Raw genomic sequence first — 14,949 nt, 5'->3', positions numbered from 1 at the left:
CCAATTTATTGAGGATGAAACTGGGGCTCAGGTTGGTACAAGAGTGGGCCAGGGGCCCAAGGCTTCTAAATGACAGAAGTGGGATGTCAACCAGGCCTGTGGGTCTCAAGAATGCTTGCTTTCCGATTCCACTCAGAGGCCTTCCGTTGTGCGCATAAAGCACACATCCCATTGGGTGGCCGTCCTGCGCATAAAGCGCACATCCAATTAGGTGGCGTGGGAAGCGTTTGCAGCGTCGGCTCCATCATCCGCCCAAGTATGGCGGAAGTGGCAAACCACTCATTTTACTGACACGTGTTCCGTGTTCATTGGTCACAGGCTTCCTTCCGAGCACTGAGGAAGAAGAGATGATCTGGACCAAGACCTCCTGCACAGAGTTTCCTTCCCAGTTAGGAAATAGACACAAGGAAGACATGGCATCATACCACGGTATGCGGTGTAAACAAATTTAAACAGAGAATGACAGGTGTGACTTGAGCCTAGGGAGTAAACGAGATTTTAAGTAAGGATGTGCATGGAAAGCTTATCTGAGGAGGTGACATGGGAGCCAAGACCTGAAGAAAGCGCAAGAGGGTGGGGGCAGAAGGGGTAGTAAGTGTAAGCACTGGGACAAGAGCGAGCCCGGGGGGGTGATGGAGCCCAGGAGCGAAGCCTGTGTGAAGCATTCTGGGTGGAGGAGGGAGGCGGGAGATGAGGTCAGACCCTAGCAAGGGGCTGGGGATTCATTCCTCAGTGTTGGAAGATGTGCATTCGCAGGGGGTTGTTCTGCTTGTGACCCACAGCGCCAGCCACAGCTCCCGGAGAAAGGCCCCCTGTCTCCGAGGAGCAGCCGCGCCTGCACAGGGAAACCAATCACACCATTTATCACCCCAGTTTGAAAAGTAATTGCAGACATATGTGTAAAGGGCAGGGCAATCTTTTCTGCCAATTATGTGCCCTGCTATTAGGCGATTAGAAGCTGGTAAAGTCACAGTGTGAGGGATTAGCAGTACAATCCCCTTTCTCAGCACCTCTGCATTTCTGTTTCTCTCAAAGCTACTTCTTCCCTCCCTAGGTGCTGGTCTCAGCTTGACCAGGTGCCTTCCCCCAATTATGTCCCCTAAACACTCTTGTCTTGGGCTATAAAAGGGAAAAAGTCTGCAAGAGACCCTTATAAAACTGCAGTTGAAAAACAAGGCTAAGTCTGCCTGGCTACGAGATTGCAAGCTTGTATTTACAGCAATATTCGCGAAGACTGTTTGGTCCTGAGTATTTCCAAAGCTGCTTATCAAGCAGACGGCGCTGGTCCGTACTGCACTTTTGTGCACGTGCCACCCTTATTGTTTATTTGGCTTTCATGTCCGTGCACATCTGCCCATTTCTTTCAGCCTTTTGTTCACTAATCCACCTGTCCTTCATTCTTCAAGCCAGTGTTGAATTAAACACCTATTTGCTGCCTGGCAAAGTCCAGTGGTTAAGAGCTTCAGGGTAGGGGCACTTGGGTGGCTCAATGTTAAGCATCCGACTTCGGCTCAGGTCTGATCTCATGGTTCATGAGTTTGAGCCCCCTGTGGGGCTCTGTGCTGACAGCTCAGAGACTGGAGCTTGCTTTGGATTCTGTGTCTCCCTCTCTCTCTGACCCTCCCCCACTGGCATGTTCTCTCTCTCTCTCTCTCTCTCTCTCTCTCTCTCTCTCTCTCTCAAAAATAAATGAACGTTAAAAAATATTTTTAAGAGCTTCAGGGGGGCTCCTGGGTGGCTTCGGCTCAGGCTATGATATCGCGGTCCGTGAGTTCAAGCCCCGCATCGGGCCCTGTGCTGACAGCTCAGAGCCTGGAGCCTACTTCGGATTCTGTGTCTCCCTCTCTCTCTCTGCCCCTCCCCTGCTCACGCTCTGTCTCTCTCACTCTCAAAAATGAATAAATGTTAAAAAAAAAAAAAGAGCTTCAGGGTCAAACAGTCCTGAATTCAAATCCCAACTCAGGTCCTCTAGTTATTTTTAGAGTCATTTTTTTTCATCTGACAAACGTAAATGGTGGCAGGATGGAACTCTCAGCCCTTTTAACCCTCTTCATGCACCCTCATGCTCAGCCCTAGCAGGGAGGAGACTTTTAGCCTAGAACCCGATCCAGTTGTGGTGTGATAGGTCAAGAGCTGTGAGAAGACACTGCCTGGTTTGCAGGGGCCTTGGCCTAGAGGTGGGATCTAATGGCAGGGCAGCTCTCCTGGATGTGGGGCAGGGAGGAGGATGGGCCTCTAGGAAGTGGATGGAGCTGGAAGCCTGAGAGGAAAGAACGGCCTGGGGGGCAGAGGAAGAAGGGGGAAAAAGCAAGACAAGGGGCCTTCCAAATATGTGTCTAAATGAGTCTAGACCAGCTGAGCTATCCTGTACTGAGACTACTGTGTACCTTGGTTGGGTAAGGGAGTAACTTCAGGGGTCAAGTCCTGGCTTTGCCTCTTGTTAGGTGCAGAAGCCTGGGCAAGGCATCTGACCTCTCTGTGCCTCACTGTCTCTTCCATGAGTAGGACTTCCCGCCTAGGGTGGCTGGAAGGGTTTAATGAGTACATACAGGCAAAATGCTTAGAATGATGACCAGCAAAGAATAATCATGAACTAAATGTTAGCAATTATGGAATTCTAAGTCTTCCTGTGTGCTGTTTCTTCTGGTCCTTCCCATGTTTCACCAGAACACTTGTCACCATCTTATTCACATTTTTATTTGTTTTTTTTTATTGCCCCCTGCACCCCCCTCCACTGAAACAAGGATTTTTGTCTGTTTTGTTCACTACTGTATTCCTGTCTATACTTCCTGGGACAATGCTTGGCACAGGAAAGGGGCACAATCAATACTTCTTTAATGATTGAGTGAATGAATGGAAAAATAAAAGAATGAATAAGCTATTATCCTGTGGACTCTAATTGTATTCTTGATTAGCTCTGAGTGGTAATGGGTTGGCCACCCAACCTTTAAGATACTATGAGAATTGTGATGGTATTTAATGATGGTAATAGTGACATCTACTTTCTGAGGATTGAGGAGCATAATATCGGTAAGATAACCAGTGTATGTGCCCTATTATGTTACTTGTTAGTGACACCAGTGTTTTGTGTGGTGCACTGCCCCCCCCCCCCCGCCCCCCCCGCCCCCCGCCAAAGACAGCAGGGTGCCGACCAAAGTTTCTGCCCATGGTGAAGAATCCATGACCCATGTAACTGAAGAGATGGGGGGATCCAACCAAGCCTATACCATCTGGTGTTTTGAATCTCTTTCTATTGAGGGCAGTGAAACCATGTGGCCAGGCCCTAGGGCAATAGCCCCCTGGTGGTGGCTCTCTGGAATCAGCGAGAATTGTACCATCTTGTAGCAGGCTACCACTGTTCATATACACTCGGTCTCACAGGGGAGAGACTTGACTGAGGTAGAAATATTTGGAGACTTTAGTTCAGTGAACAGCCCCATAAAATGTGAAGGTACCCAGTTCTGCCACCCAGGGGCTGATTCCAAACCATAGTGATCATTCTCTTCTCCTTCTTAAACTGCTGGGTGGTATGTGGGGTTCTTGAGTTCTGATTACATAGAACAGGAGGCTGGGAAGGGATCTGTGGATCATTAGTGTTAGACGCTCATAAGAGAGGCCAGTATGGATTTTACATGAGTCAAGTCATTTAATTTGTACAGCAATCTCTGATGTAGAAACTATCAGCAGCACTTTTTACTGAAGGGGCATCTGAGACTCAAGAGAGGAGTGAACAGTTCTACAAGGTTAGGGGCAGGTCTGTTGTTCTGTTAACAAACAAAGAGAGACAGTAAGGCAAGCTGGTCAGGAGTTTAAGTTCTATCGGGGAGGGGGTCTGGATTCAAGCCCTTTCTCTACCACTTGTATTCCTTAGATGACTCATTTAACTCTGTTAAAATTGTCACTAATATTGAACAATTGGACACATGAAAGTGTTTAAACCAGTGAGTTATCACTATTATCAATGGAAGTTAGCTATTACTTAATTATAATCATAAATATTTAAATCATAAAACATATTTCAAATAAATAGTAAATTTTAAAATAATAAAACAATTCTCAATTACTGTTAGTTATTATTGCTGTGATTATTCCCACCAATGCAGTTCCATGCTTGGCAGATGTCAGGTGCTCAGTGGTGATGGGTTACGTAGCTTGCCCAAGCCTGTTCTAGTAAATGGCAGAGTGGAATTTAAGCCTAGGCTTTCTGACTCCAAAGGTTGTGCTTACTAACAAGAAAGGAAACCAAGACTTCAAGAATACTGATCCATTCTCCATCATGGCACGAATAGGCCATGGAGAGGGCCTAGGACTCAGGTGCTTGGGCTCCTGGAGCTGGCTTTCTCCTCTTACACCCCAGGGTAGGTTTGCCTATCATTGGTCACCAGTAAAAGGGGATAATCATATTTCATATCAAGCTGGCTAAGATCTAATGAGAAGAACTTGTAAAGGTTCCTGGCATGTAAAAAACTTCACAGCTCATATGATTATTTATTAATGCATAGGTATTATTTTGAAGTCCAATGTGTACTTGGCATTGGGATTATTAAGGATATAGATGAGAGTAAGACTCAGTTCTTCACCTCAAGGAGCTAGTAGTCCATTGAGGGGTTCCAGTAAGTGAATAATGACATGTTCTAAGTACAGTTAACCCAGCCTAGGTGGATTGGGGCAACTTCCTGGCTGAAGTGGTGTTTGAGGTGGTTGATCCTTAATGATGAGCTATGGCTCATCAAGTGGACCTAGGCCTGCAGGAGAGAAATCCAGGATATCAACATGTGCAAAGGCTCTATGGAATGAAGTAGCCTTACATGCGGTGGGGTGCGTGGTAGAATGTTCTGTATCATGGTATCTGAGCTTTGGTGGGGAAGATAAAGCAGAGCAGCTGTGTAGAATCTTTATGTATGGCATTGAATGCCAAGTTAGGGATTTAGACTTTAGCTTAGAGGCAATCGGGAACCACTGAAGTGTGTGTGTGTGTGTGTGTGTGTGTGTGTGTGTGTGTGTGTGTGTGTAGATAGATAGATAGATAGATAGATAGATAGATAGGAACAGATACAGGAACAAAGACAAGACACAAACTTGCCGTTATTCACTGCTGAGTAAAATAATGCTTACATCATAGTAGATACTTGATACTTATTGCTTGAATTAAAAATTGTTCTGGAAACAATATGGTAGTCAGACTAGAAAGTTAGAGGAGACTGGCAATCTAGAAATGAACTACCTAGCTTGATTCCAGAAAAAGTTTTTTTTTTTAAATTGTATCTTGCTGCTTGTTATCAAAATAATTGCTGAATGAATGAATGAAGAAATAGTTGTCCTACTCTATTTTCTTTGTTAAGAGAGGGACAGTTTATGGGTATGGAAGTCATGTTAGCTGAGAGAAATAAAGTAGGTAAGTCCAGAAATAAGTAACCATTTAGCCCTCAAAGAATACTAACGGGGTAATGAATATCTTTTGGGAGTATGCTGAGACCTGTCTCTTTACCCATAAGGCTCTGTGACAAGCAACAAGAATTCTTTGTCCTCTCTCTTGACATTCTGTGGTCTTCAGAGTCTCCTGGGGACAAAAAGTGAATCAATAGATTCATTACGTGGACAAGAACCTGGCAGTTTGAAAAGGCTTTAGATGAATTCCTGATGTGTCAAGTAAGAGAAAATATGTTGAAAATATTCTACCTCGTCTTGCTCAGGTGTGCCCTGTCTCACCGCAGCCTCTCTTGATTCATCTTGGGAGAACTGAGTCCTTAGTTCACCCAGAGCATGCCCCATAGCCCATACGAGCTTGGTCTTGGCAAAGAGTATAGACTGTAGTTTAGGTGGCTCACCCACAGGGCCCCAGGGCCCTTTGTCTTGTTTTATACAACACAAGGTGTTAAGTGTGCACACTTAATCTTGGCCATATTTTTGTACAGTGGCTCCCTGGCAGTGTCTTGTCATTGTTAACCATCGGATTACTACTTGATATTTTTACCAAGATTAATGCATCTAGAGAGCCACAAGTCCTCTACCTTCATTGGCCATAAGATCATCTGTTCATTCATTTCTTAAAAAAAAAAAAGAAAGAAATGGAATATTGAGTGCCTCTCATGGGTCAGGCATGGTTCTAGGTCCTGGAGTACGATGACCAATAAACAGATATTTAGTTACCATCATGAAACTCCTATTCTAGTGAGAGAAATGAACATAGAAAGAAGCAAACAATAAATAAAATAGGGACAGGTGATAGAAAATACCATGAAGGAAAGAAGTCAAGAAATGAGCTAATGAAGGATGAGCTGGTGAGGGCTGCTCTTCTTCTGAAGAGCTGACATACGAACAGATTCCAGGGGGATGAGAATGGTAGGGAAGTGGAGGGAAGAGCATTCCAGACAGAGTGAGTAGAATGTGCAAAGGCCCTGGGTAGGGAAGAGCTTGACACAGAGAGTGAGGAGGAGAGCAGAGATGGAATGAATCTGGAGAGGTAGGCAGGAGATAGCTTTGCAAGTTCTCATGAGCTGTGGCGAATTTCCCTTTTCTGTCATGTTCCAGGAGATAATTTTATGATTCAAGACATACTTGCTTTTGAGTTTTATACAGTAGAAACAGGGGCAGTGTAGACACTTAACATTCTCATGTGGAGTGTTGGGACTGAACAGGGACACTTAGCAGGATAACACTTCACTGCTCTAGGAGATGGATGTCGATACTAGAGGTGTATTGTTGGATAGTTTGTCTTGCTACAGTAAATGTAAGTATGACAGACACCAGGTGTGCAGGGCTAAGCTGGACCTCTCCTATGTACCTGATGCATCCCACTCATATCTTTAGAATTTCTCCTTGGTGCCAGGCAGTGTGTGGGCAAGTGGGATCCAAGGGGGAGAAAGACAGACATCCTCCTGACCTCCTGGAAACTACACACTTGCCATCTTAATCCCATAAATGCTGAGCTCAAAAAACAAAAGAGTCTTGGATTTGTCTTCTCTGGCTCTCATTTGGTTAAATTCTGGCAGCTGTCACACATTCAGAATCATTAAAATGTAGTTTTCTGTGCTTAACTTGCTTCCACAGATTAACTTTCCCAAACTCATTATGGTGGCCCGACCTTGGACTATTCATAAAAGACCATGGAAACTATTAACTGGGTGGGTTGCTTTTCATAAGAGCAGGACAATTTTATCTACTAGAGGCATTGGCAGATTTGGATTACATTGTAAATAAATTTATCCACTACAAACATTCACGGATCTGCCTTGCATTGTAAATAAATTTTCCCAAGTAATTGTTAAGTGATGGCCTCACAGTTATGCTAGCATAAGAAAAACAACCAGAGCAAGATTCAGTAACTTTGCAATAAATATTCTAAAAGGAACCTAGGCATTTGCAAGGAGCCAGCCGGCTTGGATTAGGTAGGTGTAAGGAGAGGACTGTTTGGTGAGTTGAGTAATTATTAAGGGCTTGGATTTGTGGTCAACATTAAACGTCAGTCATGCCCATGTAAATGTCTATGCTAGATTTACATATGCAGCTTCCAGCCAATTCCCTGAGCTATACATAGTCCTAAGAAGGGAGTTCATTTATGTATCAGTCAGCTATTTCTGGATAACAAACAACCACAACAATATCAGTAGCACAACACCAAGCATTAGTTCCTTTGGAGCCGTGGGTTGATTGGGGTTTGGCTAATTTAGGCTAGACTCTGCTTCTCACTGCAGATCTGTGGATGGGTGGGGGTGGCTCAGCTTCACGTTTCTCATCCACCTTATACCACAGAGAAGACATGTTGTTTTCATGGAGATGTCAGAGCTGTAAAACAGAAACACGTGAGACGCTGTAAGACCTAGGCTCAGAACTGTCTGCTGTTGCCCTCACTGCATTCTGTTAGCCAAAACAAGCCATGTGGTGAAGCCCAAAGTCAAAGGTGAGGAAGTTCACTCTACCATCAGTGAGGTAAGGATTAGATGCAGGGAGGGCTGAATAATTTGAACTCAAAGTTACTCTCTTGTACTTTAATCAGCATGTTTCCTTCATCTATTTATTATAAGATGTACAAACTCATGTGCCAGACACTGGTAGGCGACAGGAGAGATTGCCACGAAATATACCTCATCACTCACTGGTTAGAAATCTAAGAAAAAGAGTTCCTGCTCTGGTTATATTTTCTATGGTTTGTGGAGTAGTCTTCCAAGAAGTCTCTCTTCCTTAGGTATGGCCCTCAATGTAATCCATCCTCCAATGTAGCCAGAATGAGCTTCCTAAAATGTAAACCAGACATTGACCCTTCCCTGTTTGAATAGTTTGCACGATTCTCCTTTGTCCGTAGGATAAAGCTCAGCCTCTGGATGTTGACATTTAAGGTGATCCTAATCTGGGCCCCCAAACTGCCCAGAATTGTCTTCTGCTTTCCAGGGTCCCTAGTCCCTCCTCCATGTGTCTTAACTTCCTTATTTTCCCTTTGTCATAGCTCCAGCCTTCCCTGGTTGGGATTACAGACAGGCAGGAAGTGGGTGTTGGTGACATGGTGTCATTGTAAGAGATCTTACTAAAAGCACACCAAGGGGCACCTGGGTGGTTCAGTCAGTTGAGTGTCCAACTGGGTTCAGGTCACAATCTCATGCTTCATGAGATCAAGCCCTGCATTAGGCTCCATGCTGTCAGTGCCTACTTGGGACTCTTTCTGTCCCCCTTTCTGTGCCTCCCCCACTCTCGTTCACTCTCTCTCTCTCTCTCCCCTCTGTCTGTCAAAATAAATAAATAAGCATTGAAAAAAAATTGAAAAAAGAAAAGCAAAAGCACACCAAGCATTATCTGTCAGTTATAAATAATGTCCCTTCACCTGCCTGCACGTGCACATGTGCACACACACACACACACACACACACACACACACAGATACACACACACACACACACACAGACACTGCCATTTGCAACTTTGCCTAGATGGGATTATAAATAATAATCTTCAAATTCAGTTAGAAGGAGGTGTTGAATTTCAGGTACCTTGTTGCTACTATTTATATTTAGTTTCTCATCAACAGATACAAAAAGTACAACTTCTTTCAAGTAAAGATCCATGATGGTTTTTGACATACAATGGAAACCAACCACAGTGGACCCCTTGCCTCTTTCTAAACACATCCTGATCCCCCATAGCTCTGGTTCCCTTGACTCCCAGCAGCTCCTGTAACAGACTGTAATAGAATGATGTCTTTCTTCCCATGAGTCATATTTTCTGAAGGACACAAACCATGCGTTTTCATTTCTCTGTTGCCTAGCTCAGTGGCTAATATGCCATAGGCACTTTCTGAATGTTTCTTGAATGAATGAATGAATTAATGAACATATGTAAGTGAGTAGTGGAGAATTCTCTAGAGTAGTGGTTCTCAAACTATGCAAATAAAGAGTTTGTACAACACAGGTTGCTAGACCTCACCCCTGAGTTTCTAAATCAGTAGGTCTGGGAGGAGACCTGAGAATGTTCAGTTTTAACAAGTTCCCAGGTGTGTTGACGCTCCTGGTCCAGGGGGACACTTTGAAAACCACTGCTCTACCAAAGTGATGTGGAGAGGATTCTCAGTGTAGAAATAACCCCAGTAACTAATTTTGGGTAAGGGAGACACCTAGAGGGGGGTTTTAATGGCTACTAGTTCAAAGGATAAATCTGGTGTCTGAAGTCCCAATTTTGCTACTAAGGAGGGATTGAAGTCCTAAATACAGGGAAACCATCGAAGTGAGATGGTCTAAAGTCATTCCTGATTTTATTTCTGTGCGAGAGTGGAAGTCATGATGGTATTAATTGTATTCACGGAGGACACTGTATTAATACAGTACCCCAAAAGCTAAAGGAGTGTTTTCTGTCTTATTCTTAGTTGTCTGGGCTCTTCATCCTTTGAGGAAAAGTCAGAAGGAGTCACACCTTCTAAACAAAGATTCTTCACCAAAGATCTCTAAGCACCTACATGCTCACACTATAGCCTCTGTGGAATGTTCCTTACTTTGCCTAATCCTGGTCTAGACTATTGTAAGATGACCTTGCCTTGTTGTAGGATGAATTGGATGGCCACATGGGAGTGGAGACTGTCAAAGTTATAGGATACTTTCTGCAAGGAAGGATTGAACTGTCAACATCAGGAAGTATTTCTGGTAGGGAAGTATATGTAGGGGGTGGGTTTCCCATCAGCATCACACATTGTTTAGTTCAGAAGCCACTTAATTTATCTTCTCAGCAAAAGTCATTTGGGCACCTACTGTAAACCAGTGTTCTAGAAGCTGAGCATACAGAAGCAAAAAGACAGACTTATCTGCATTTCAGAGAGATAGACAACAAACAAATGTAATTATTGGTTAGGTTTCGCTATATAACTAATCACCTCCAAATTTAGAGCAATTATTTGATTTTACTTCACATACCTATAGGTTAAATGACCTGGGTGGGGCTCTGCCGGGCACCTCTGGGTTCATGGAGGTCATTTCTCTCCTACAACCAATGAGATAACCCATGAATGTTCCTCTGAAGGCATTTCCTTTGAATGTTCCTAGTGACGGCAAGCTGAAACACACAGGGCCTCTTGGGGCCTGGGTTTATAAGCGGCACATCGTCACTTCTGCCTCATTCCATTGGCCACATCAAATTCATGTGGCGAAACCCAGGGGTGAAAGGTGTAGATGCAGGTTGGAGTGAAGAACTGAGCAAAGTGACCACTTATGGTATAATAGTAAGCAACACAAAGGGCCATGAAGAAACATAAAACAAGTTCATGGCTCAAGAACAATCCCGGACACTACTTTTGGGTGACCAGGTATCGTGCGATGGTGTATTGTCATAATCTTTAGTGGTTTTAGCAGGCGATCCCATTGGGAGAGATGTAGCTTCAGCCTTACACTATTGTTCTGCTGTGCAGTGTGGGCTTCCCTCCTTTCTGTCCAAATATATCTTAATTATCAAGGGCTCCTGGCATAGCCGATAACTGTTGTGTTGTATAAGGGCATCTATCTGGTTTATCCTTGTTCTGTGCAAATGCCTCATTACAGCAGCATATTCAGAGGGTACCCAAACTTGAGTAAAGCATCTCTTCTGGAAGATACAGCAGTTACCCCCTTGCCATACACCCACGTCCATGTGCTTGTACACATAATACCCAACCAGTGCACACACACACACACACACACACACACACAGCCTACACACACACACACACGGCCTCCTTCACACAGCCAGAAATGATGCCTTCATCCATGTCAGTCAAGGAGAGACAAAAATTTTAATCCCTGGCTTCTCAGGATACAGCTCCTGGATGTTGGATTATTTCATCAGACCCCAGGTTCTGGGGTCTGCATTTGGACACAAAGCCTGGGCTTCTTGGAGGGGGGTGCTGGCCTAGGGGGAGGTAAAGCAGGGGTTATGAGGGGGTGGTTTCCAGCTTCAGTACTCACTTGCTGCCATCAATGCATCCGTTGGCCAAAAGAATCCCATTAGGGAGTTGAAGGGAAAACAATGCAAAACCAACAAAAATGAATTTATTCTTCAGAGACCTTTTACCACCAGAGTGAAATGAGTTTTCTCCTGTCTTTGTTGGACAAAACCTGACATCCTGTGTTTGGTTAAATGCATGTTCTCTGAGAGTAGAGGGGAGTAGGGGATTGAGGGGAAAGGTAGCGTCCACTTTTACGGCAATCCTTGGAGTGCTATTATATTATCATTCCCATTTTATTGATGAACAAACTGAGCCTGGGGGAGCAAAAGCAACTTGCCCAATGTAAGTGGAGTCTGGAGTTCCCAATCCAGGTCTCATTTTGCAGACAAATCTTTTCCGCCTTCCTAGCCTTCATGGGTTTCTAATGGTGAGCCTTAAGGCCAAAGAAGACTCTTGAAGTTAACTCCTCTTGACCCTTAAAATACAAGCTGTGGGGACTGAAATATGAAGGGATGGGAGTGGCCCTTTGGGCATGCTCACTTGGAATCAAGTGTGGTTGGCTGGAGCCACTCTGCCTGCTGGTAGAACAACTCAGGACAACAGCCCAGGACCTTCGTGAATGCCTGACAGGTCCTGGCTGGAGATGGAGTCAGCAGATTCTCACAAATCTGCATCTACCTTCACTGGTATCATCAGGTGCATGTGGTCATCTGCAATCTGGGAACCACAGCCTCCGGTTACCTGTTGTGGGTCAACACATTCATTTTCTATGTAGATGATGAAGCTGAGGTCAGACTGGAAGATTGCCCTTGGCCAAACCAAGCTCTCTCACCTAAGGTTATTCTGTTCTTGGGGAACAGCCAACAACGGACCCACTGGAGCACAAAGACACAGCCCCCGACTCTCTTAGGGTCGTCTCTGAGTGGAAGGCCTCCCTAGCCTCAGAGTTCCCCTGGGACTGGCTGAGGCATCTAAGGCCACTGCAATCCCCCCTGCCGATATTGTTTTCCTTCCTTTTGCAGCTGTTGTTCCTGAGGACACTCCTGAGAAAGTCACCTGCACAGATTTCCATCTCAGCCCCTATTCTGGGGAAACCAACCTGTCTCACCCTGGCGATTAAATGCTCCAGCCTTGGAGTGACACCTGTCACTTCTGCTCACAGCTTATTGGCTAGAACGGGTCACACAGCCCCATGCTGACCACAGGGGGGCGGGCAAGTGCAGCCTTGCACACCCTCCCCTTAGGACTGCTTCCCCAACCGAGGGACTGCTTGTGGAAACATGGCTGGATCATTTCCGCCATCTTTATCCCTTAGAGTGGTCTATCATCTCCCAAGCTGTCGTCTGCTCTCTGTCTGCCTTTGTGTCTGCTGAATCCATGGGCTTAGCTCAGCTGGTCCATGGCTGACAAGATGGCTCCTGCTGTGGCATGGAGAAAAAACCAGGGTATTTCAGGATGCCTTGATGTGAAGGCTGCCTGACTCCAAAATATCCCCTTTTACTTTTTACCAGTAGGCAAGTTGGGTGTAGGTTTCCGCATGCACGAATTCCAAGCTGGGACAATCGTATCTATCAAACACTGTGACTGCAACTCTCAAAGGCTCAGGATCAGTGCCTACTTAGGCAAGAGGACAGTGGAAAGTTGAAGAGACCGGAAGAAGTGTCAAGATGCACCTTTCCTGGGCTTTTCTGGAGGTTGTTTGGCCAACATTGCCATCTGATGGGCCAGCTCCAGCTAATGCAGCCAGGAGGCCCCCAGCAGTCACCTTGGGGCCATGTGAGGCAATCTTGTGACTCAACAGCTGGCAATGAAGGAATTTTACAAAGCGCATCGGTTTACATTTATTGAGTAGTTATTTTGTCACTTAATCCTTGCCACCACCTTATAAGTTCATATGATTTATATTTTCATTTCACCAGTGGACAAACAGAGGCACAGAGGGTTTCAGTAACTTACTCATTGGTAGCAGGGCTGGGGGTTAAGCTTAGGCAGTGTGGCTCTAGACTCATTGTCCCACTCCTTCCTCTGCCGCTTAGATTGATTATTAAGTCTAGACATCTATTTCACAGGCGGTAATGACCGTCTTCATGTTTTAGGCCCTGTGCTAGATGCTGGGAATACACCCCAATCTATTGGATCTCCGCATGGTCCATTGCTCTGTGTCCTGTTCTATTAGATATCACATAATACATTTATTCTAGGATTTAGCTCTAGGAGGAAATTATGCCAGTGGATATTTGTATACTTTTTTCTAAAATAAGAACTATGTAATTTACATGTTTCTTATTGCTTTGGGCACCAGGAAGCTCAGATCCAAATCAGAGCAAATATATTAAAGTTCAGGTTTAGCATTTCAGGTTTTTGAATTTTTCCTCCCAGTCTAGATTTTTAATTTTGGTTGCATCAGTTCTATTGCAGAAATTTCCTTTATTTTAAAATAACTTACATCATTTTTAGAAGGAGGCTGCATGGAAATGACAAAGTGAGATCTTTACTGCATAGTCTTAGATTCTTACTGGGAAAGGCAGACCTATATATTCCTCTGACCCTCATTCCCATAGCACCCCACTTATAAAATTCCTTGAGCAGTGGCCATGACTATCCCCCATTCCCTGGGGATAGGTAGGAGCTTCTGAAAAATCACATCCATATAGGAAAAAAAAGTTTCCTTAAATCATGGCTCCAACTTTGGTGCCAGATGCACATTTGTGGAGTAGGCGGCCAGTCAGATTCTCACCTGAGCAGTTAATAAAATCTATTGCCCCTTGATGGATTTTTTTTTTCTGCAAGCTAGAATTGATCTGTCGTATTTGTGATTTGTGAGATGGCAAGGAAACACCAAACACCATCATGACTTGGGCCACAGTTGGAAAAAAAAGAAAAAAAAGAGAAAGAAAGAAAGGGGGGAAAATCCACCGCCAAGTCTTTCCAGGCGTGGAGAGGGCTGGAACTGCTGGGGTCATTTTATTTGATTTATTGGAAATAAAGTGGATCTTATTAACATTTTAATAAAGAGAATCTTTTTGCACTGGGCTGGAAGTGTTCGCCAGTCCCCGGCGCAATTCCATTCTCTGCAAAAGTGGATTCGGCTGGCGTTGCCCAGCGTGATTTGTGAGGCTGGGCCCCAACAGTCCAAAAAGGCAAAAAGGGCTGCCTCCTCCGAGGGGCTCGCTCTGTGCGAGGTGCTCGCCCTGTATCTGCCATGCAAAACGAGGGAGCTTTATGAAGGAATCCGTCTTGTAAAGCCATTGGTCCTGGTCATCAGCCTCTACCCAATGCTTTCGTGATGCTGCCGCTGATCTATTTGGGAAGTTGGCTGGCTGGTGAGGCAGAGCCTCTCCTCAAAGCCTGGCTCCCACGGAAAATATGCTCAGTGCAGCCAAGTGCATGAATGAAAACGCCGCCGGGCGCTTCTAGTCGGGCAAAATGCAGCCGAGAACTCCGCTCCTCCTGTGCGTTCTCCTGTCCCAGGTAGGGAAGAGGGGCAGCCGGGCGCGCCCCGCGCCCCGTTTCTGCATTCCGATTGTCTGGCGCCGGCAGGGAGAGGGGGCTTT

General features: G+C 45.1%; 1 protein-coding gene and 1 long non-coding RNA gene across 3 annotated transcripts in view; both read left to right on the top strand.

The window, feature by feature from the left end:
* Positions 1-596, top strand: part of LOC125153332 (uncharacterized) — a 93,022-nt gene extending 92,426 nt beyond the window's left edge. The window contains exon 3 of the long non-coding RNA XR_007147462.1: positions 319-596. This is a non-coding gene — a long non-coding RNA (uncharacterized LOC125153332). The remainder of the gene's footprint in view (positions 1-318) is intronic.
* Positions 597-14,557: 13,961 nt separating this feature from the next.
* Positions 14,558-14,949, top strand: part of CDH13 (cadherin 13) — a 1,034,896-nt gene continuing 1,034,504 nt past the window's right edge. Inside the window, exon 1 of one of the 2 annotated variants that reach the window (XM_047836387.1) lies at positions 14,558-14,866. In XM_047836387.1, the coding sequence (XP_047692343.1) occupies positions 14,822-14,866 (45 nt within the window). In that variant the 5' untranslated portion in view covers positions 14,558-14,821. The remainder of the gene's footprint in view (positions 14,867-14,949) is intronic. The other variant, XM_047836388.1, reaches the window with a different exon arrangement.

Source organism: Prionailurus viverrinus, chromosome E2 (genome assembly GCF_022837055.1).
Source record: "Prionailurus viverrinus isolate Anna chromosome E2, UM_Priviv_1.0, whole genome shotgun sequence".
Classification (NCBI taxonomy): Eukaryota; Metazoa; Chordata; class Mammalia; order Carnivora; family Felidae; genus Prionailurus; species Prionailurus viverrinus.
Note: the sequence above shows the minus strand (reverse complement) of the source record. Positions and strands in the feature narration are given on the sequence as shown.